Below are 24039 nucleotides of genomic sequence, written 5' to 3'. Positions count from 1 at the left end.
ACAGAAGAGAATAGCTAGTAGCAATAGCAACAGGTAACAGTTTACAGCAATTTTCAAATATGTCTACATATCGTACTGTGAAAATAGCCAGAACAAGCTATAAAATAGCTGCACTTTCAGCACTGGTGGTATTTTTGTGCAAGCGCTTGCCTAATTTTGGTGCATCTTCGTTTCAGCCGGTAGTACCAGTAGTGCTAGATACATCAAACAATAAAATATTTCTGACCAAAGTTTATAGTGTCATCTGTGCTTTTCCAAGGGACTAAGTGAACTTTTTAGTGAAATTAAAAATGGCTAGATTTAAGGCTATAGGAATTTTCATAATTCAAGCATATCCATTTTCAAATAAGCTAGATCTAGCCTTAAATAGGCTAAAATGGCAGCACTGACTACCAGTACCCGCGGTCGCGAACACATTTCTCTCTCGTTTTCTGTAAAGGGCGGTCGCCGATTTAAAGTCACCAAGTTGGCTTAACACTAGTCTTATCAATGATTTAACACCTAGAAATACTCAAGTGCCAAGTGAAGCAATACAAAAAGCAACAAGTATGCAGAAATTTAAAAGGAAAACGAACAATCCAGATCTGCGATCTCTGCTCCTCATCGGTGTCTTCGCTGTCTGCTGTTTGGGTAAGGTTCTTAAAGCAAATATTTAGTTACTAAATGGGTTTTTGGCATATGCAAAGCACGTAGAAAGTGCTTAACTTTAAGTTGAATGAACTTTGTTTGTTTGTATCGGTTTTTACTCAAAGAACTCTCTCACCCACTCACTTTGGGGGACAGAGAGAGAGACTTTGACATTGCTCTCCCTCAGAGATTTATCGACTCATACATTCAAAGCCAAGACCAAGACCGTTTATCTGACACACTTCTCAATTGGAGCAGCTGTTTCTGCACAGTGGGCCAATATGGAAAAGGCAAGTAAGGAAACGACGAAACTGTTAAGATCAGAACAAATTAGCTTAGATTAGATTTAATTGCATTCGAAAAATTCTTAATTTTAAAAAATCCAAAGAGTAGAGTATTATTTAAAAGTTTAAATATTCTGAAACGTACTTTTTATCTGTCTTGAAGAGCACACTTGCCACTTTTATGTTCTTCATCTTCGATATTCAGTTTCTTAAAAATGTAGTTTATCTTCCTTTGAAATATTTATTCTATCTTGTGTTTATCCTGTCCAATTTGTTTGTTTAACAAATATAAAAAAAAAAATCACAAGAAACGACCTTGGCAGCGTATCTTAATCTAATCTTAAAAATGTAGAAATGCATTTTTATGATTAGGAGAAAGATTCAAAAACTATTTACAATCTTTCCATCGCTTCTTGTTATTTGTACGACCTTTGCTTCCTATCTGCTCATCCCATTCCTTGCTTATCTCTTTCTGGAATTCTTCCGAGTTGATTTATTCCACAAAATCGCTAGAGCCACCCACTGTGCGGCGGAGGGGGCCCACTTGTTGATGATAACCTCAGCCGGAGGCCACATGTTGAATAGGAATTGAAATTTCTGATCAGCTTATTCCTCTTTTGCTTGGGTGAAAGTTATACAAATTCTATCACTAATGACGTGTTCCATTGTGTTTCTTTCTTTTCCTATGCTCCCATTCCCGCTCCCCCTCACTGTCGCCCGCAGGTGTGGTACAAGCGGCACTGGTGCCTCCAAACAGCCAGCAAATCTTCAAGCTGCAGAATACTGTGAGCCTCCAGGGCTTAAGTGGCACTGAGGAGACGAGATACACCTTCGAGACCGAACTGAAGATCAATTCGGTATGGAGCCAGGGCGAGGATCAGCTGCTGGAGGTGTCCTTCAGCGGGAGTCGCGTGAGTGCGCCCGGCCTGGACCATCAGGTGGAGCGTCCGATTAGCCAGATACCCGACAGACCCTTCTACATCAGCCTGGTCCAGGGACAGCCGCATCAAGTGATTGCTCACACAGGTCGGGATCAGTCCCTTTTGAATCTGGAGCGGGGCATCGCCTCCCTGCTGCAGCTACGCTTCGAGGGCAGCGAGGAGCTCGATGTGTCTGGCCACTGTCGTGTCGCGTACAATGTTAAATCGTCGACGAGCGTGGAAAAAAGCAAGATGGATTGCGCGCTCTGGGATCTGCGCGTAAATTACCATCCGGAAGAGGCTCTGGGCGTATCTCAGCTGTCCCAAGAGCAAGTCAGCTACGAGCTGTCCGCAGATGGAGCCCTGCTGCGGGCCGAATCTGTGGAGACGCACCGCCTGACCCCGGCCGCCAAGCCAGATGCTGGAAGCACTGTACAAAGCAGCCTTCTCTTACAGCATGCGTACCAGGGAGCAGAAGAGGTGCCACAGCTTGATGTACCCAGCCTGGAGGCGGCCATTGAGAGTCTATTGGAGTGGTATCGCGTGTTTCAGCTGGAGGCGGATGTGGACAGTAGCATTAGTGAGCTAAAGCAGCAAAATGTGAGCAGAAGGGCTAAGCCTTTTTAAAGAAGCAATTGGTAATGTCTATTTTTTGTTTATTTTCAGCTTGAAAAACTGCTGGCACAATCGGAAGATCAGCTGCAAGCCGATGACGTGGGAAAATCCTCGCTGGCCCTGCTGTACGTCCAGTTGCTGCCGCTGGCACGTCTCACCAAGCAGCCTCAGTTCAAACAGCTGCTCCAGAAGCACACGAAAATCTTGCCCCAATTGGTGGATCTGCTCGGAGCAGTGCAGACCTTCGAGGCCCACAATGCCACCTTCAGTCAATTCTACAGCGATGCAGCGACCAATACAGAGCAGCTGGAGCTTCTGGAGAAGTATCTGCAATCGCTGGCCGTGGCCACGCATCCAGAAAGACGAATCATCGAGCATTTGTATGGCCTCCTGAAGGTGGATGCCACCAACAAGCAGTCAGCGCTGAGAGAAAGTATCATCCAAACGCTGGCCACGTTGACGCGACAGAGTGGCTTCGATGGCAACGATCTGCTGCTGCAGCAAGTGCGCGCTTTCCTCCTGGAGGGACTTGGCTCCAAGCAGCCCATTTTGTACATACGCGCCCTGCAGAATCTCCAGGATGTGGCCACTATTGAGGCACTGCTAGAACAGGCTCAGACACGGCAGGAGCCCAATCTCGCGGTGGCCGCTTTGCAGGCCCTGAAATCGTTCCCTGCGAGAAGTTTCAATGTCTCGCATCGCCAGCAGTTCGAGAGCATCTTCTACCAGCGACGACGACGCTTCGATAGCTCTGCTCGCACCTTGGCTTTGGATGTGCTGCTGGCCCTGCGACCCTCGGCCGAGCAGCTGGGCCACATCCTCGACTATTTGTCCTCAACAGACAGACAGTTTGAGATTAAAAAGTATGTGCTGCAGAAGCTGCGCATGCTGGCCGAGATGTGTCCACGTTTTAGGGGACTCCTTAGGCAGGAGCTGGCCAAGCGGTCTAAGGTTAACAACTACCACGTAATGGGACAAAAAGGTAAAGAAACGAAAGTAAATCCAAAGACCAAAATGCTAAAGGAAGTTCCCATTTCAGGCCTCACCACTGTCCTCAGGCGACAGCTCTCCCAGTCGCCCGCCTTCAACGAATCGCTGCTTAGCACCCAGGAGGTGCAGCAGGGCATCCTAAAGCGGGGTTCAGTGGAGTTTCTACTGCAGGCGGGCCATGCCCAGGCCAGCAGCTTTAAGCTGGGCATCTACACAGCCGGTCTGGGTGCGGTGGTGGGCGATGGCGACGCTAGCGATGAGAGCGATCCCATTCCCGCCGATGATGAGCTGGAAAGCGGGGAGAGCGTCACCGCTGGCATGGAGATCAGTGTGCAGGGCTCTCAATTGCGTCCACTGATCTTTTTCAGCGGCCAAACAGAGCTGATGGGTCATGTGTGGGGCGGAACGGCTTCGGACTCGACGCCTGCGTATCAGGCCACCACTTTGGCCCAGGATCATGAGCACTACATTGTCCTGGCATCGGGTGCCAGCCTCCATTGGAGGGTACTCGGCGCCCGCAGTGTGGATCTCAACGGAAAGGTGGGATTCAGCTTGTGGAATCGCAATGCACAGACGGAGATACAGCAAAAGTGAGTGCAGGAACATCTAAAAAGGAATTTTGAGGATTATAATATTTTCTGATTCTTTTTTCTTTTTAGCACGGGCAGCGCTGTCGTGGGACATGTGGCTGTGGGATTCACCTATGCGAAACTTGTGCAGGATTTCACTTTGAGGCACGAACCGAAACTGAGTCTGAAGGCGGATTTGGACTTTTACAGCGGCATCAAGCTGTGCATGCAACTGCAACGACCCGAACAGCTACTCAAGTGAGTTTTACACGGAAATATACTCGAAATTTCCTTTATTTTAAATATAATCCCATCCCTCTGTTTACCAGGCAAACCAGCACTCGTTCGGTGTTTCTGCAGGAAGTGGGGCGGTCTTATGCGAAACATGTCCACTCCACAATCAACCATCGGACGCCCGGCTGCACTTTTGCCCTCAATCAGAAGAACAATGAGATGTGCAACCTGATATTTAGCGATTAGTAAAATTAAAAACTAAGAAACAAAATGCGATTTGAGAGATTGCTTCCAGAACTTTTATCAATTTAACTGAAATGCTATGTAAAAAGCGCAGAGATTAAGACTCGATATAGTTGTAAACTTGTAAGAACAAAGACAATATAATTTTCAATGCCAAAGCGGTTTTTTTTAATTTAAAAAGTACACCAAAATAATTTGAATTAATTTTTACACAGTTTATTGCACAAATATAACGATATTTGTTTGCACCTTCACTATCGAAATATGAAATACCCTTGAAGGAATAAGGATATAGAATTTGTAGTCTATACCCAAAGATCTGGGTCCAAATCGAAATTTATTAAAAGCTAACTGAAAAAAATGTTTGCGTACATATGTCTTCTTGCAGTCGCGAGAATACTATATCGGGATCGAGATTTATCAACAGGAATCTAATTAACTTCATGAATAGGTCAAAAACATGCCAATCTGTGAAAACAAAATTATTAATTACTTTTAAAAGCAGCTTGGATAACAGTTTTTGGCATTAATAAGAAGAAAAAGGGTATACAAATGTCCATACTCAGCATTAATACGTAGCATTTCCCACACGTTTCATTCCGTCACACTTACGTTTTATGCGGTGACTCTTGCTCACACCTTATTTTAGACATAACCAAATAACAGAAAGTATTTAATATTAGCCAATCGTGTAGAAAATTGACTCATCAATCGGGTAAAATTATGTGTTCTGGGCTGAGGGTCCTAGCTAGTTGATAATATCAAATCGAATATCAAAATCAAGAAATATGATTTCTGATCATGGGACATAAGCGATTAACCCATTGTAGTCCAGTGGGTATTCAAATACGCTTCACGAAAATTATGAATTTTGAAGTATTTTCGCGCAGTTCAGGTGAAAGATATCGTGGTGATTTTGTTTCTAAGTAAGAAGGAAAGATGGATCTACACGAAGAATTTAAAAACAGAAGTAGGTTCCGCTGCTTAAATCATGTTGTTCACCTGTTTAAATTGAGGGGGGTTAAGTGGGTTAAGTAAGTTTTTTCATCGGTACGAACGCGGCAAAAAGTGCACAAAAAACAAAAAGAAGAAATTTTATAAATAATAATTGCGATATCTTCAATAAAAGTTAAAGGGATTTGAAACGTGAGCAGAGGTAAACGCTCGCGGATTAAATGCAGTTTCCGGGAATATCCGCATGAAATTAGGCCAACAAATGTCGCCTTCTAATGCTGTTGCTCTCGGAGGCCCGTCTTCACACACACACACACACACTTGTGGGCGCCCTGACACAGCCACAGAAATACCAATGCATATGAAGATAAACGTACCAGATTTGTCGCGCTGTGAACACGAATATAAACACATATTCGACAAGTGCTTATGGTTTAAATTGTTTGTGTGAAGAACTATAAAAAATGCGCTAACTAAAAGCTCAAATTAAGTGTTAAACCATATAAAAATTGAATCTTTTTCGTGATAATTTTTCTTTCCTTTTTCGGCACTCACACGAACACACACAAACGTACGAAAATGTTCACAATTGGGAGAGAAGAGTGTGGGAAAGAGAGCAAATGAGCGAAGATGAGAGAACAAAAATCCTACAATTTTTTGTTGCCTTAAAGAAGGAGAAAAACCACGTGTGGAGGAAGTGCTCTGCAATTTATGTGCAAAAATATAGATATCTAAAATGCAGCTGCTCTTGTGCAGCGATCTAAGAAGCGTTTTCTCGTAACAATTCGAAAAATGTTTAAATTATCGCTTTTTTACATAAATTAGCCGGCAAAATTAGCATTTGTATTTTATCAATATCGCACCCGAACACATACATGCGTATGAGGATGTGAAGAGTAGGGCCTGAAATAGTGCGAAGAGAAGAGCGATTGATTGCTGATCAGTTTGCTCTCCCGCTCTCACTGAACCGAAACTGGTTCCGCAATCAAATTACGTGACCGACCTACCTGTGTTTGTGATGAACGATAAAAAAAGATATATATTTCAAACTGAAAGTTTCAATTACATGAATCCTGAAGTCTTCCTCTGTCTTTTGAAAGTGTCATTTATTGTGACATAAATTATTTGGCAAAAATTGATTGATTGACCGTACTAATTGTGTCGGGTTATTGTACTCCATTACAGGAATGTAAATTCATTTTCCAAATTTGAATTTCCATGAATTGCTTTTGTGAACCGTTTTGCGCATCTTTGGCTCCCTGGCTTCCACTCACAGACACTTGCGCACGCTCTTGCTTGGCGCTCGCGCTCTCTCTAGCTGTCCCCCGCTCTGGTAACGGTATCACGCGCTCTGGACCCAACGTCATCCATCGCTGGCGCTCATTCGAATTTCAACGCTCGGCAGTGTAAGGTGGTCCGTCGTCGCAGCACTCAGCACTGGTACGAACCGTACGAACACTCTGCCAACTAACGTCACACTCTCTCGTGCCACCCACACTTGTGCAAAAGGCCAAAGAGCAGTCATAGCCCCGTGCAAGGTGCTTGGTACCCCGCCCCCGGCTGCACTTGAGCATAAATTCTTTTGCTTTTCCCTTTTCCTTTAGAATTTAACTGTGAAAGTGAAAACGTGACAGCACGAAGAACGAAACGAACGAACGAGGCAAGCAAAACAAAAAACCCGCGTGTGTGTGTGAAAATAAAAAGAAGGAGAACAAAACGCAGCAGAACACAAGAGAGAGAGAGAGAGAATAAAAAAAGATAAAAATAATCAACGAACGAAGGGACACGGTGGCCCTCAGGCGAAAACAAGGAGAACAACAAAAAACACAAAAAAAAAACACAACGAAAATTGACAGGTAAGGGAAGCAACACCAAAGTCTCTTCTTTTCAGCCTCACTCTGTCTCCCTATCTGGCCATCTCCCACTCTGTATGGTTCTATCTCTTTCCATTTCCTCCTCTCTATGGCTCTATCCCGTTCCCTTTCCTTTTCCTTGTGCCTGAAATTGATATTTCGTTGCATCTTTTGGATACCCTATGGAGGGAGTCAGTATGAAGACTTTGACAAGCTGCTGTGTTTGGAAGGATTTTTGAAATAAATGTTCAGGACCAGGCAACATTATATGTCTTTCGGTTTCTATCCCCAAGTGTTAAAGAGTTACAAGGGTATCAATAGCCTCGGTATCCACTCTCTTTCCTGTTTCAGTCTCGTTTTTGGGTTCTTTTCTTATCTTCGAGTGCTGTGCTTCTCGCTTCTTCCATGAATCACTTGTTCATCGATGTTAACCCAACCATTTCTTTGATAATAATTTTTGTGCCAATCATTGGATTAAAGGTTCAAACATTTAAAAGGATGAATAATTTAAATGAATCACAGTTCTAAACATAATTTTGTTTTATACCAAATTCATGTTGAACCTTTTTAGTTTCTCTTTGGTTTTCTTTTTAGGTTTTTCCGCTTTTGTCATACATAACGTAACTGATTAGATAGAATACTTTTAGTATGTTCGGCTCCCCAACCTTGCACAATTTATGACGGCCCTAAAACGATGTCTTCTGGGTAGATAATGGCAGTGGAAAGAAGGGTTTCGACGGGTAGAGTGGGGTTAACCCTTGATTAAAGTGAAGATGAGATGTTTTGTTATTTATTAGATTTGCTTTTGGGGGAATTCTAAATTGGTGCAATGTTTTTTTTGCTTCCATATCGTGAGTTATTTGTTGACAACTTTAGTATTTTTACAGATATTTCATGTTGTATTTTATAATCTTCAAAGAAATCGAAATAAGATAAAGATGGTTCTATGTTTCTGTGGTATCCGCGAATGCATGTTAAGATTTATATTCTATTGATGTTTTAGCGGGCTCCTGTGACTCATTTTTTTAGATATAACTTGGGGTTTTTGTGGGATTGACTTCAATCAGATATGACGTTGGTAAATACATATACCCTCGTGTTCGTTATAATTCTTTAAATGAGTCACAGTTAAAACAATCATTTGTATCCGATCACTATGAATTGACAATATTTATTAAGGCCTTACAAACATTAGAATTCTTGGGAAATTCTTGGCAAAACACAAGCATTCGCCAAAAAGAAAATTCAATTTTTGCTTTGGTTTTATCTTATCTGTGATTTCCCAGCCAGCGACCCAATTAAATAAACGGATATCGAGCTTGAATACTCGTACGAATATTCGTTTTTATCATTAATACATTTGACGATTGGCAATGGACAAATTGTATCTGTCTGGCTGTCTATCTGTCACCAGGGACCCAGCAAATCGTTCGCTCACGTGAGTCAATCGCCGCCAGTCGAGAAGTTATGCAAAACGACTTTTCAAATCGGTTATGCTTTCAAAATGAAAATAAAAAAACTCTCAGTCGTGCAGCGACAAACAAACTTTTGCAATTACAGACAGATCCGGCAGAAATAAAAGCAGAAAAGAAATAAAAAGACCAGAAAAGTACCGAGAATCGGACTCAATCGATTTCAATCGAGTCAACGTGTCGCCAGGCCAGGCCAGGCAGGCACTCAAACACATTCAATCCATCTACGAGTAGTGGCATATTTATCCATATCGAATATTCAGAGATTCTGATTTGTGTGTACGTGCCACTGCCTAGACGATGACAATGTGATTTATTCGATGATTCACTTGCGATTATGGATTATGGATGGATACAAATGCAAATCCAACAAACAACTCAATGTCTCTGAGACGGACAAAGCCCAAAGGGTTCATTCAACTCAGGACAACCTAAGCACTGACCCACCTCATCGACAGGATCCACAATCCACAATCAAACCATCGCCTGGTAACCCTATTTCTTGAGAGAAAATCAATAATTTTCGGCTCATTTGTGCTTCTGTTTATATTTATGGCCATGCCACGCTTTGTGGCCACCACAATGTTGCACAAAAACTCTGAATTTATTTTGGTTGTCATGCAACTGGGTTTATGTTAAATAACCAGAAAATTAATTGGTTTCTGCAACTGCGGTTGGCTTGAAATGTTTTTTAGCGGATGTGTACTTGTAATTGCTTTAGCTTTTGGTTAAAAAATAGTATTTATATAGAAAAACTGAGACTACGAATAGATGTACGAGTATACAGATGTACGAGATGTATGTAGACTTGTTTCTGGGTCTGTTGCTGTCTGAATGTATGTAGGGGTATATGCATGGATAGTCTTTTAGATTGAAAGCGAATATATTTATTCCCTGGCACAGTTTCCTTGTGGAAAAGCTAAACAAGCCCCCGATTTTTGTGTATTTATATGGAATTAAAATACCAAATATTTACACGGTTTTCTATAATGCTGCAAGGTAGATACGAGTACAATCTGACCGAAGGCTGATCCTGTAGTATTGTCCAACAGCTCAAAGGATTTTGGGGGCTAAACTTTGAGGACTCTGGGAGAACAGACACCCAAGCTGGATGAATTATTAAAAAGGAACAATAAATCTGTAAAAAGTTTAAAAAAGATGTATAAAAGATCTTCAAATGATGTATTCGTTGAACCTGAAAGAGTATTCCACAAGTTTTCCTACTCTGTAATGTAATAAATAAGTAAATAAGGAACATCTGTGTAACAATTTTGAATAATTGATCTTCAAGTTTGCCTGCTCTACTAATACGTTATTGGAGACGAACACATGATGAAATTATACCCAGATACCAGGAAAAACTTCGCACACTTGGCCTCTTGCTGGCTCGCTGGATCGCTGGCTTTGCCTTTATTGCAGTCTGAAATTGAAAACCCCCACACACACTCTTGACCGAGTCGTAAATCCTAATCAAATTTATTAAATCAAGTACTTATCCGCGCGATGTGTGTTAATGACAGAACAGAGAAGCGAAACAAACAACGGACGCCCACCAACAAGCATAAAAAATAAAGACTAAAATAAAACCGAAGCGACCGAAAGCAATTTAAGCGATATGAATGCGTTCTCTCCACCATATACGAGTAGAAATGCTCTATATAGAGAGCAGCAGATACAGATACAGCTAACTGTGTACAGCATATGCCTCGACGAGATATCAAACAATCAATTTGTGTGTGTCTGTTCTGTCTGCGGCATTAATTTGTGCAAGTAATTTCATTCGGTGGGGGGCTTGGGCTTCACTTCACAGCTGCAACAAACAAAAAACAAAATATTAAATACTCGTATATGAATGTATGTGTGTGTATCGTTATATATCGTGGCATACCTATAGCTATATATTTTCGTTAATGAATAAAATCTAATAACTGAGAGCGCGATCAGGGGGGTAAATATTTGTCCATTTCCCCATGATTAAATAACCTTCATGTGTGCCTGCCTGCTGCCTGCCTGCCTGCCTCTGTGCTGTAAACGTTATCCGTGCTTGGATTCGTAAGCCGGATAAGTTGTAAATCAATGACCAGATCTGGTTATATAGTTATCAGTGTCATTTATTTGGTAGGAAGTGCTGTAAATGTATGTAAATCATATCGATGTGGGTTAAGTATGCGTTTCTAAGGGAAACTTTCGAAATGGCTAAATGATAAGAATTTTCTGCGAATTCCTTATGGTTTGTTCCAAAAATTTGCGTCATTTCTGTATCAGTTGAATTGTATCTATTAAGGTTTATCTGTTCCTTCCAATCAAGACTAATATGGAATAGAAAATACTTTACAATTTAAATATTTGAATTCTTGTAGCTATTTTGTTTTATTCTCCTTTGTTATCCGAGAGCTAAGATAATTCAATATCAATATTTTTAAGGCTTTTAAAGCTTAACCTTGACTTTGGGGCTTATCCCTGATCTTCTATTGACACGGATAATAGAAATACTCTATGAAAAGAATATATCATTGATAGTTGATACTTTAATTTCTTATCCCTTGTTATCCGAGAGTTATTTAAAGGCTGGGATAGCTAAAAATCCGGCTTCTAAACTATTTAATGTTATTCATTGCTTATCCTTTACTTGCAATTGAGACGGATAATTGAAATACGCTATACGCTTTTCCCTTTATTTCCTTTTATGCCAGCACTTGTGATACTTTAATTTGTTTTTCTTTGTTTGCACTTAAGCAATTTAATGTTATTTATAGCTTATCCCTGACCTTTTGTTGTGACGTATAATTTGAATATTCTATGAAAATCACACCAGATAAAAATTAATGCTCATTTACCTTATCCGCTATTATCCGAGCACTTAATTTGAGTGCAATAATGCAAGGCTCAGCTTCAGATCCCTCGAGAATCTACTTGGAATCACTCTTATCCACTGCAATGCATAGCGTGGCTGTGGGTGTATACTTTAGCGGACTGATAGCCACTAGAGACTGCCTCTAGAGTGCACTGTCCCGTCATTTATCCATTGCGACACCCCCAGCCGCAGTCTCGAGAGCCTCTCTCTCTCTCTCTCATCCCTGGGCACTCGTTGCTGTTGTCGCCGTTGTCATTCTTCATTGAAGATAAGTTCAATTCGCATAATGCTGCTGTTGTAGTTGGGGACTTGGTTGTGAAAAAAACATCCGGCGCACAGCACAAAGCCCCAGACTGCCCTCAGGCTCAGGCTCAAGCCCCAGCTCCAGCTCCAGCCTTAGCCTTTGTATCGGTATCCGCGAGACGCGAGGTTCGAGGCAAACCAGCAAACGGCAGAGCAACCAGATTTTGGCTCGACAATGGCCCAGGCAGCCAGCCAGCCAGCCAGCCCCGTAGTTTACTTGTTTTGCTTATTGTATTTTGCATACAGGCAGGCCCAGGCATTTATTTTATTATACTACATATTTGAATAAAGTGAATTACGTACACAGACACAGACATGGAAGAAACAACAACAAAAAGGTCCAGACGCCCGCCAGGTTCCGAGCAATGCGTTCTGAACAGCTCCTCCTCCGTGCCGTGCGCCAACCAAAAGTTTAATTGAATTGAAAACTGAACCCCAAACCGAAGCAAAGCCCAAAACGAAACGAAACGAAAATATTTCAGTAGGAGCCATCAACGGAATTCAAGTTGTACGATTTGCGAAAAAAAAAACATTCTTGGGCTTCACCTCCTCCACCTCCGACGCCTCACAGTCTTCTGTTGTATTACCTGGTAATCATATAGTGCATAGAGTGGGGTATATACGTGGGAAAGTCAGGGAGATACGTTTTCTTGGATTTAGTGCTCAAACAGGACTCAGAGACCAGTCTAAAATTTATATTTTCAACAGCCAAAATGAAGAAAACCATTTCCCAGGCGAGGAGAAATCTGAAATCTATTGTATTATCCTTTATCCCCTCTATCTATCCTTTCTCAGTGAGACTGAAAACATAAGGCTGTACTAATCGACCCCTAATGGACCCCTTTTGCAAAATGTATCAACCAAAAATTTGTTTCGAAATTGTGTTCTTATGAAGAACTATTCCAAAATCAGGAACTCTCTGAACTAAGGGGTACTCGCCCTAGCGATACCCCCGGAACTAAAGCATTCTTCTCTTGTCTCTTGTCTTTTGTCTTTGAATCTTTTTTTTGCTGGTTCCTTTTCTTTTCCTTTTTGTTTCGCTTGCATATTTTATGCCCGTTGTTTATTTTCCCGGGGACTAATTTGAAGCGCTTTCGATTGTCGAGTTATTCAATTATTCGCCTTTTTTTTGCCCTACTGTTCTGCTGTTGTACGGCCGTACGGCTGTACTGCCGGACTGCCGGACTGCCGTTGGGATAATAATTCAATTTAATGCTGCGTGGGCAGAGGTCAGCGGAGATTTGTTTTAATTAATATTTGTTCGTATTTCGCTGGGGGCTTTTACGGCAGGGGGTGGCGTTGTTTGTGGCCGCTGTTGGATGCAAATTCTGATGCCTCCGGAAGTGTCACTCATGGTCACAAAATATTCAAGCATCTGCTTCTGCTTTGCTTTCGTTTCTATTGCAGGCAATATGGGGCCATGAAAACCGTTTTACTGCTTTCAATTTGTTCCAGCTTAACGCTTGATTCCACCTCTCGCCTCCCTGTGTGGGGGAGGCCTTTAAAAATAGTGGCATAATGGTTTTGGATTCTCATGGCTGAATTGGCTTTGATTAAGGGTTTATCCGTTAGTTATTTACTCGGATAAGCTAGGTTAACTAATTTGTATCTATCTCATTGACTTTGGATATTCCGTAAAATATTTTAGACGCATTTAAACGGTTAGAAAACTATTGTGATCGTTATCCCAGTCTATCGGATAAGTCTTAAGAATCATTTACTTTGTAAAATACACCATTTAATGTCTTTTAGATGCAAAACTTGTTATCCGGTGATATCCATGGCTAGAAAACTGATGACGATATTTAAGTTTATAATTCAATTGAATTGTTATTTCTGCTTATCCGCGTGATATGGTTTCATCGGATAAGTGTTGCATTCAAAGAAAAAAAAAATATTCCATATAAAATATTCCATTAAATTTTTTTCCATTTAGCCAATTTATCTATTTTTTCGATGCAAAATCTTATCCCTGCTTATCCGCTTGTTATGGCCACATCGGATAAGTGTCGACTCCAAAGAAAAATAATTTGCTTTGTAAAATATTCCATTACTGGATGTTTTCATTCTCGCCATTGACGCAAAAGTCTGACAAAGAGTCAGCGTCTTGGATTTTTTTGCATGTCTATGAAATTAGCAAGAGTCTGTCGACCCACGCACTCACATGGGGAACGTGATCGCACAATAAGAGGGCGGTATTAAGCAGTTAAAAAAGTAAAGAAAAAACACACCCCTCCCCCTCGCTCCCCTCCCCCCCCCCCCCCCCCCCATAAGCCGAAGAGCGCGAAATGAACTCTGAAAAAAAGTAAATAAAACTCGTGGATAACCCAAAATGGTATTGTATAATAAGCGGCGAGAGATACCGAATTACACACAGAGCAGAGACCCCTTAGAGCCCCCAGAGCCCTCAGAGCCACTTGCATTGCACGCAAATGAACAAGCTATAAATATTTAGAAACAAGCCTCCCCATTGTTTACAACAAAACGAAGAAAATGTAAGCGAAAAACGCGCCGATAAAGCCGAATCGAACTCGAAAAGCACGTGACGCTGAATACCGAAAGCCGAATACCGAACACCGAATACCGAAACCCGATTCGAGCCGCGCTCTCAGCTGGCCGCTACCGATCGGTTTGGTTGGGTTCGGTTGGGTATATCCAATACCATTCGGAGGGGTTCACTGGAATGCCGAAAACAAGTGTACAGACAATCGCAAACCCCACCAAAATCATTTATGAGCCCCCCGCGACTCTGTGTCTGTGTCTCTGAGTCACGCGGCGGATGGCAGAGTTTTGCGAAAATATTGCCATATAAAACAAATACATACAAATACATTTATGATGCCAATGATGATGGCATCGAACCGGTGTTGCTTGAGATATTGAGAGTAAACTCGAGAATGCATAAAAGATGATAGAAGCTAAAGCAGTCATCAGGTAATCATCAGGCAATCAGGCAATCATTCAATCAGAGATGAAGTTCTGTCTAGTAATCCCCCGTTCCCATTCCCATTTCCATTCCCACTCCCACTCCCACTCCCAATCCCATTGAGGCATGCCATTGCCGCTGAGATTTACAACCCGCCGCCAATGTCAGGCAACTATTTTTAGTCGCTACGACTGATAGTAGTAGTAGCATTCTCTCGCTATGGTTATGGCCTCTTCCAGCTCGTGACACAGTGCTGCCTCCCTCCATCTATCATCCATCGAATGTTATCAAAAAATGCCTGCCCTGCCAAAAAAATACTCAAAGCTTCAAGTTCTCTCCTTCGCTCAAAATCAAAATCAAAATACAAAATACATAGTACGCCGCGTTATCAGCAAAATTCGTATTTTTTTTTTAATGCTACCTACTCCTCCCTCCTCCCTCGTCGTATCTTATCGGCATAAATATTGTGTGTATTGTAGTATGCATATTTTATGCCATCAACGCGTGTCGTGTTCCAAGCCCACAATTTATGTCGCTTATGTCGCACGGCTAAACAATTGGCACGATTTTTATCGTTCACGGTTACAGGTTGTGTGATTTAATCGAGAAATACTGAATAGTTGTGCTATAGAATATGAAAAATATTGCAGAAAAGATGCATAGAAAGGGTCAAGGTTGATTATCCCAATGTCTTGGGGTCATTCGGATAAATTATATGTTGTAATCAGGGAATAAAAACTAGAGCGGATAAGGGATAATGTGTTAAACGGCCTCTAGAAGAGGTGGAAAGATTTTCCAAGAATTATACTCAATTTTCTGAGAGCGAAAGAAAGCTTCCCATAGATTCGATTGTTTTAAAAATGTTCCTAGTTTTCCCATTTTATCCGAGCTAGATTTCTAGCAACTGGAAAAGAGTAAAGACTAAGGTCCAAAAATTGTTGAATGATATAGATCTCTATTTTCAGACTATTTGGATTATTTGTTCCCAATCTTGGAGAATATGAAATGTCATAGAAATTAATACATGCGTATGTCTGCTTATCATTTCCACGTTTTCAAGGATTATACATATACTTAGATTACCGATTGTATTATCAACTCTAAAGCTCAACCAAAAAATCATTCTACAAAAACATGGAATTCTCTGCTAACATATATTCATATTTACAGCATATTTATACTCTAAATGTTTTTGGATAAACACATTTGTTTACTCAAAGTGTGGCCTGGCCTCTGGAACTCTGGGCCCCTGGGTGTTGCAACAAGAATGCTTTTTACATAACCGATGTTTGGTCAACGCCTCCCGCTGTGTTCTGTGTGGCCCTGCCCCAAAAGGGATTTGACAGCAGTAGTAGCAGCAGACCTGGCGCCAGACTACACTAGTTTTGCATTATATAACACAGCCAGAGAGCTCTGTTTTTTGGCCTTTGTTTTTGTTTTTTGCTGGAGCAACCATATGGGGAAAAATATCTATTAAATTGTCCATGTAATTAGCCATAATTTGAATGGAACTGCTGCTGCTGCTCTGCTTCTCACAGCTGAATGTCTCAATAAAAGTTTCATTGACCAGGCCAGGCCAGGCCAGGACAGGCCCCTCGTATGGGGCCTTTCTTGATGGCCAAAGAGAACACATTTTACATGCACATTAAGTGCCGTCGAATAGTGGCAAATTACCCACAAAATGTATACAATTTGAGTATTTTTGGTGAAATATTGCCATCTGGACATATGGCGAGCATCGAATGTCGCCGGCAATTAAGTAATTATTCCGGGGCTTATGGATATTTGAGAGGCTTAAACCTAAACCCAAACCACTGCCATTGTTGTTTGTTACACGATACTTTTTCCACCAACGTTTCTTGCGAATCGAATCAAAGCCTATGCAAAATCTGAAGTTTTTCCTCTTCGATTGGTGGAAAATGGAGCCATTCTGTTGTATACTTAATACGTATTTAGTATTTGTTTTTTGTTAATATTTAAAATTAAAATTCTGAGCTGTATTTGTTGATATTTTTTAGTATTTCTTGAGTGGAATTTAGTATTTTTTGATAGCTTTAAACATTTTTGGTTAGTATTACTTAGAATATTAAAGGTATTTTCTGGTTTTTTTTTGGTACTATTCAGTAGTTTTGGTATTTTCTTTATTATTTTTGGTAGTATTTAGTATTATTTGATTTGTATTATTATTTTTTTTTATTAGTGTTTATTTTTTAGGGGCTAATTTCGAGTATTATCTATTATTTTTGGCTTTTTTTGTGTATCGAAACAAAATTACAATATGTCCTTGAATATGTCTGATCGTGCTTCCAGTGGGATATACATGAGAACACCCAGGGAATTGTGTGAGTACAAAAAAAAGATCATCGGTGAGAAACATATCATTTCACAGAAACTCTAACGGAGGGCGTGGCATTTCTAGACGTATGTTTGAGTCGTTTGCCGTATCCACGTGTCGTATGAGTAACGCTGAAATATTATGTATTGCTCATCAAATACGACACATACATATAAATACCCCTTAAAATGTACCAATCTATTGCCATCCATCCATCCGTGAGGCGTATGGCGGCTGAAACGATAAAGTAAACATTGTAGGTTACCAAATAAAAAAAATTCTGATGATTCACTTTTTGCTCCATTTTACCAGCAAACGCGCAGGCAGCAACATTCTCTCCGCCATCAGAACGCCCAAACGCTGCACTTTTCTCCATACATTTTTTCCTTTTTTTTCGTATTTTTTTGGGTTGCAATTTTCTGGGCTGCATTGCGAACTTTTGCGCCACCGAAGCGCAGAGGCGAAAAATGTCTGGAAAAAAGAAGCAAGAAATATGTTGAAAATGCGCGCTTACATAACACACACATTTGGTCGAAGTTTGGGGGCCCGCCCGTCCCCGTTTTGGGGAGTTTGGGTTGCATGCAGGTGGCTGGAGGGGGGCTGGAGGCCAAGTGGCCACCGGTTACGTCGTTGCCTTTGTTTCCCTGCGATTGAGTGACGCCGCCTCGTCATCAGCGCGAGGGTTGTCTGTACGGTAATCAAATGGAGAGTGGGGATCACTATTTTTGTGTGGATTTATAGAATTAATTCCCCAAGAAAGAGATGAGAGTATTTCCTGTTCGATTTCTTCTAATCCATCTACAAGGGAACGCTGTATGCAGTATGCTGTATCGAAAAGTGTAAAAGAGAAGAACCGAGAATGCAAAAACAAAATACAGACATGCCCCACCGCGGATCTACAACCCTTTTCAGGGTCCATTTATTCCTTCAGACTCCCTTATTTTAGTTATAGTTGGACTGCTATTTCTAGACAATTTTCTCATTGTATCCATAGTTTCATCAGGCAATTTTTGAACCCATCGCTACTCTCACGCTCCCTCCTTCCCCCTCTCTAGCCAGCCTCTGTTCTGTTGGCGCTCTTCGCTCTCTAGGCCAGTCTTTGCACACATCTTTTTTTGTATCTTTTGACAGCATCTATGGCCCCATTTTAAGCCCTCTTTATAGACTTTATCTTAGCCCATCTCTGGGATCTCTTGGTTTCAAGTTCCTCTCGCTCCTGCCTCTATTATTTCTTTGTCATTTGGCGGCAGTTGGTTTTTGCCTTCTGTCTAGGCCAGGGACCGGGACTTATGAGACAAAATCCAAGGCAGCGAGGAGGCTAAGAGACGTGGCCAAATGGCCATATAAATATCTGTATGCCTGCCTCCGGCTCAGGGCCCGCATTTCACGTGATTTTGCTACTGCTGCTGCCACAGCTCTTATATGTAATGATTATGAAATAAAAATGCTGCTGTTGCCGTTGCTGCTGCTGCAGTTTGCAGTTTTTTTTTTTCTATAGGTTCAATGACCCCCAAGTCGAGCATGAGAGCTGCTGCGATTGTGTTTTGTGGCAAGTGCATTGTACAGGTTTTTCCTTGTGTTGCCAAAAAAAAACCCACAACACACAGAGAAGAAACTCTATGGAAAATGAATTTCGAATGCGGCGACGCTTGAGATACACTTTCGGAAGTTAAGAAACTCCCATGAAACCGAGTCTTAGCCACCCCCCGAAATGATTGCCTTTTGGTTATACCCCTCTCTGGCCATAGGGTGCGGTACACACAAAATAAGGCCCATAAAAAAGCCTTGCGTGTCCATGAGCTGTGCCTCGCGGAGTCGAGTCGAGTCTCTGCTGCGGCTGGCATTTTCAGCCGTCACGAAGTCTGCCGCCAAAAAGCCAGGCAGCAGAGACAACAGCCAACAACAACAATACATTCAAAACGGGGGCAAAGATGGGAGGGGGGAAGGGGCAAGGGGAGATACTGGAAATCAGGTCAACAGCTTCGGGCCCTGTTTTAATTGTTGCCTGTTGCCGCCTGCCCTGACAAATTCTCTGTGTGGCAAGTGTCGCAGAAGTGGCTGTCCTTGCGCCAAACTGGAACTTGATTTCCTTGCCAATCAATTCTCACTTAAGGCTCCACGCTTGGCTCCAGGCCTCCGCCTGTCCTGTCCTCCTGCTGCTGCTTCTCCATGTCCTCTGCTTGCCCTCTGTGTCCTCGCTATTCCCCCCTGCCTTAAATTGATTCTATCACCATCTCTTTTGCACATGCGTGCGACTGACGCGTTACTTTATTCATTCATTGATTTAGGAGCCAGTCTGCTCACTGGAGCCGCACACACACACCCCGGATACCAGTTTCAACAACGCAATTCCAGCTTCGTGCGTGTTTTCGCATACCCTTTTCAGAGGGTACTACGCTATTTACAGCACTGAAACTTTAGAAAGGTCGAAAGTTTCAGACGCACAAGCGAAAAGACGCAAAAGAGATGACCCGAGAGTGCAAAAACAAAATAAACCAATAATGCTCGACTCGAGCGTGCTTAAATGGATCTTCTAAGGGTATTGCATGCCTCGACACTCAAAGGGTAGAATTTTCGTCATTTTTTTATAGTCTGCTGCTGACGCAAAATGTCCTGTCACACCCACTCACAGACTCGCAAACATTCGCTCAAACATTCATTCACTTGCGTAGCAGGGAGACATCTGCCCACACCCACACACAATGGGTTTTATGTTGTCCCACATTTTGTGATGTCGATGCCGTCCCTTACTTTAAGGGCTTACCAAGCGACCAGGCAATGGCATAATTTCTCCAAGTCCTACTCCCCGCAGCGAACCGATTTGACACAGTTTTCAGAATGAATAGAGAGGGAGAGGAATTCTAAGGAATAGGACCCAAGCAGAAGGAGTGCTGTACTGGACAAAGTCATTGCACTCGCCGCTCTCAAGGAGAAGGACTTTTCCGTGCAGAAAGCCAACAGCTGCTTGGCCCAGTTTTTCATGTAACACGTTTCAAAGTTCGTTTTGAAACGCACTTGAGGCGTGGCCTAAACCCATTTCCACCCACTCATATCATATGCAAATAGGAGGCGAAACCCTCAAGGGAACTCGTGTTCGTTTCACTCCCCAACAGGTGACCCAATTATTTCACAAAATGTCACTTGTTTCGGTACTGTAATTACTTGTTAAGGACATCAAGGAGACTTGATAACTTTGACTTTCATAACTATTTGATGTTTTGTGCAATGCTCGTAGAAAGAATTTCATTATGTAAACATCGCTTCAAAGAATTTCTTTAGTAAGGATTTTGGTGCTGTTGGTTTTCTTACTTTACTTAAGGTTCTGCCACTAAGAAATGGGTTTTATTAGAGGAAAAATATTCCCTAATACAAATTTCTTATTTCTTTTTATTATAAATAATGTTTGTTTCGTGTCATTCGATGATTTTACGATGAAATACCGAAATGTATCGATGTTATTTGACATTTATAGAAATCTATAATTTATAGATTTTAATATGTAGTATATAGATAATTTATTGGCGTTATCGGTTATAAAATGTATCATTTATTCACATATATATGAGATATCTTTAGAATTGATCAAAATTATCGAAAACTATCGATGGTATCAATCCTTTATCGATGGAAAGCACATCCAAAAATTGGTTTTAGTCATATTAAAATAAGTAAGATCCAACATACTCGTATATTTAAAACGAATCCATAAATTTAAAGAGCTATTAAATATTAAATAAATTAGTTTCCAATTGAATACTTCCAATTTAGACAATATTTAATCAAGGGCCGAGTGTGTCTTGATGTTGAAAGCAGAACCCGCCTAAAACTGAATTAGTTGCACAACTTTGTTATCTCGAGTTCCTTTCATGAGGATTACTTTCCTCCCCACAGCCCACACTTGATTCTATTATAATCCATCATGATCCCATGCTTATCGAACGGGGGACTAACTTTTGTGTTCTGTGGCTGCCTGAAGTACGAACAGAAACAATTTAGTTTACCCCGAGTACCCGAGTCTTCGAGTCTCCGAGCCTCCAAGTCCCCATTGAAGCTAATAACTTGGGTGGTGGAGCTTTGGTGTAGTGGAAAATTACTTGGAAGCCTCAAAAGTTTTCCCCTCTTTGCTAACTGACGCAAATTGCAGCAAGCATTACGTGTGTGGCCGCGAGAGTCGACTCGACTCGAGTCTTGACCCAAACGTTGTTTCTGTTGCACTTGCGTCACTCCACGCCGCCCACAACATTTTGTGGCATGTCTTTCGGGGTCTGGTCTGTCAATTGTCGGGGCGATTAACCCATTGTGTCCAATGATTAGCACCAGAAACGCTTAACACCTGTTTGGCATGATTTAAATGCTTATTCAGCGTAAAACGAGCTATTTTGGGCCTCTAATTGAGTTGTTGATGTCTGCCATGTTTCGCCTGCCTGACATTCGCCCCGCGGCAGACGCCATGTTTAATCTGCGCTAAAGTCCAATAGAAAGAAAAGAGAGGAGGTAAACAAGAGACAAACAGAGAGTGAGAGAGAGAAACAGAGAGGGACTTACAGTGCGTGTCTGTACTGAAAGGCAGTTGCCGTAGTCATTTTTTGGCTCATTTGACCTCCGGGATGTCAATATTTCTGTGACATTCGCCGCTTTTCGCAGCTTCTTTTGGATGACATCTCGCGACACTGCGACATGACATCGTGTCAGGCCATTAGCATAAACGTTTTAATTAGCAGCCGCTGGACCCGAGAGAGTTAATCGATTCATGGCGCAACATTTCTGTTCTGTGCTCAGTCGTAGTCCCACAGCCCACAGTCGGTAGGTGCTTAGTTTTGTGTCGATTTTCAGTTTAGTTAAGTTAGTCATTGTAAACTGTCCAATTGAATTCAATTGAGTTGCGCTCCGTTTGATTTCATTAGCTTAAATTGGGTGTATTTTAACATTTAGATAAGTCCGCTCAAGTCCAGGGGCTATTGCCCGTTCTCAGACAGTTAATAACTCTATATACATACATACGTGCTTATAAGTATATACATATATACCTGTTGACTTTAATTTTGTGTGTGTACCTGCGGCACCTTGAGAAAACTAGACACACTCGTAGCATAATATTGACATACATATGAGAGAATTGCACATCAACACCAGTCGAACCGAATCGAAACGAAGCGAAACGAAACGAAACAAATCGAGTTCTCAATTGAGTTGAGATTCGATGTAAAACAAAATGGAAACTGTTTAGGCAATTAATGAGGCTTAAGTGCTTTAATATTTCTTTCGAGGAGGAGCCGCAGGGGAGTTCTCTATTTGCAGGCTTATTATGTGATTCAGATAGGGCATGTCCATGGAGTAGAAAAGGTTTGCTTTTCGGTTGGCGCTTCGGTGCATTAATTCATTAGTGGATAAGATAGGTTGCTATCGAAGAGGCACTTTGGTGACCCCGTTCCGAATTAATTTTGGGATTACATTTTAAAGAAAATGTGGGGCTTTAGTGAACAAATTTTAACTTTACGGAATGGTGACCCTAACAAAATCTTGTCCATGGCTTGGTGACCCTTAAAAATGCTTCTGCATAAAGTGGTGACCCCAATCGAAGAAGTAAATGAGTATAATGGCCACCCCAGCAAACAATTTCCTTTGTTATCACATTTTACGAATAATATGTAGAATAGAAAAAGTGGTGACCCCAAACTCAATATTTTTCCACACAAAATGGTGGCCGCAACTATCATAATGTTTTTTAGGAGCATCATTGTCGTACTTTTTATTAAATTTTCGAAGAAACAATATATTTTCAGGATTCTCATGTAATCTAAACTCTTAAACACAATGCAACCCACTAGGTTTGTAAGTTTTCTTTTGACTTTGACATCGTGCATCATCAAGCAACGTTCCATATTAATTAGAAGTCATTTCAGTCATATGAACACGAGTACTCGTACTACACATATTCTTATCTACTTAGCATAGCAAAGTACACTCTTGAACCGCCTTGGATACGCACACATTCACACACACACAACCTGTCTTCTAGCCTCAAAACTAAAGTGACGGCAGCCGTCGTCCGCCTGCGACACCTTCTATCGGACATCAGAAATCAAGCAAACGCAGCGATCTATCAGACATGTCTGTCTCCCCAGCCCACCACCCCCTCCCGTCGCCCCCTAGACCAGCGTCAAAGCGCCCCAAAGTGAAATGTGGTTCTGTCGTTTTTTACGAGTAGCCTGCAGTTGACGGGGGAAAATCATTAAGAGTGTCAAATGAAAATGAAAAAAATAAAACACGTGAACAAATAAATACGTGGCAAAATTGTTGCAGGTGTTGTTTATTTTTGAGGTACTTTTCTTGGGCGTACTGTTCTGTTGTTTATTTTTCAATGCGTATGCACTTAGCATTTCATTAGAAATTTGCAATTTAATTTCCCATTTTCTTGGGCGCTCACTTTGTGCATGCGAATTGTGACAAAAGCAGCAAAACATTTCCGAGTAATTGCCGTGCGTCGAGTGGTTGGTGGGTGGTGTTTGGTGGGGGGTAATTGAGACCAAAGTTTTTGGTTATATCACACGAATGCTTTATGATAAATAGCCTGGAGCTTAAAAGACTGGCACCAGGTGTGGATATGCGGTAAAAAATTCTGGAAGAAAAATTTGAGCATAATTTGGGGGAATATTAAGTATACGCAACTTTTTCACAGGCGGAATAGATGGGTATTTTATTTTAATTTAATATTACAACATTTTGTAGGGTAATTTCAAATATATATAAAGTTAATTTGGAATTTATTTAAGCCAAATGACTGCATAGACGTTGATGCGTCTAAGCCTTAAGACTCTGGCGGAAAGACCCTTATTATTATATATTATTATTATTTCATA

At 41.4% G+C, this 24039-nt stretch overlaps 2 protein-coding genes across 8 annotated transcripts in view; both read left to right on the top strand.

The window, feature by feature from the left end:
• Positions 1-403: 403 nt before the first annotated feature.
• LOC108163435 (microsomal triglyceride transfer protein large subunit) lies at positions 404-4640 on the top strand. Its single transcript, XM_017298720.2, has 6 exons — positions 404-630; positions 1635-2431; positions 2498-3428; positions 3486-4026; positions 4096-4263; positions 4335-4640. Exons 1-6 carry the CDS (start codon positions 549-551, stop codon positions 4483-4485), a joined length of 2670 nt encoding a protein of 889 aa, XP_017154209.1. The 5' UTR covers positions 404-548; the 3' UTR covers positions 4486-4640.
• Positions 4641-5549: 909 nt separating this feature from the next.
• The window catches only part of LOC108162822 (GTPase-activating protein skywalker), a 54524-nt gene continuing 36034 nt past the window's right edge, over positions 5550-24039 (top strand). For 2 of the 7 annotated variants that reach the window (XM_033392666.1, XM_033392663.1), the window contains exons 1-2: positions 5567-5638; positions 6622-7292. The gene's annotated coding sequence lies outside the window, so the exon portion shown is untranslated. Of the gene's footprint in view, positions 5639-6621; positions 7293-24039 lie in introns of all 7 variants that reach the window. The other 5 variants (XM_017297740.2, XM_017297742.2, XM_033392664.1 and 2 more) reach the window with 4 other exon arrangements.

Source organism: Drosophila miranda, chromosome 4 (genome assembly GCF_003369915.1).
Source record: "Drosophila miranda strain MSH22 chromosome 4, D.miranda_PacBio2.1, whole genome shotgun sequence".
Lineage (NCBI taxonomy): Eukaryota > Metazoa > Arthropoda > Insecta > Diptera > Drosophilidae > Drosophila > Drosophila miranda.
Note: the sequence above shows the minus strand (reverse complement) of the source record. Positions and strands in the feature narration are given on the sequence as shown.

Excerpts from the sequence above, each read along its gene's own strand:
- LOC108163435 (XM_017298720.2), top strand. The coding sequence starts at position 549 with ATGCAGAAATTTAAAAGGAAAACGAACAATCCAGATCTGCGATCTCTG. Across the intron at positions 2,432-2,497 it reads GTGAGCTAAAGCAGCAAAAT|CTTGAAAAACTGCTGGCACA; the intron begins GTGAGCAGAAGG and ends GTTTATTTTCAG. Across the intron at positions 4,027-4,095 it reads CAGACGGAGATACAGCAAAA|CACGGGCAGCGCTGTCGTGG; the intron begins GTGAGTGCAGGA and ends TTTTCTTTTTAG.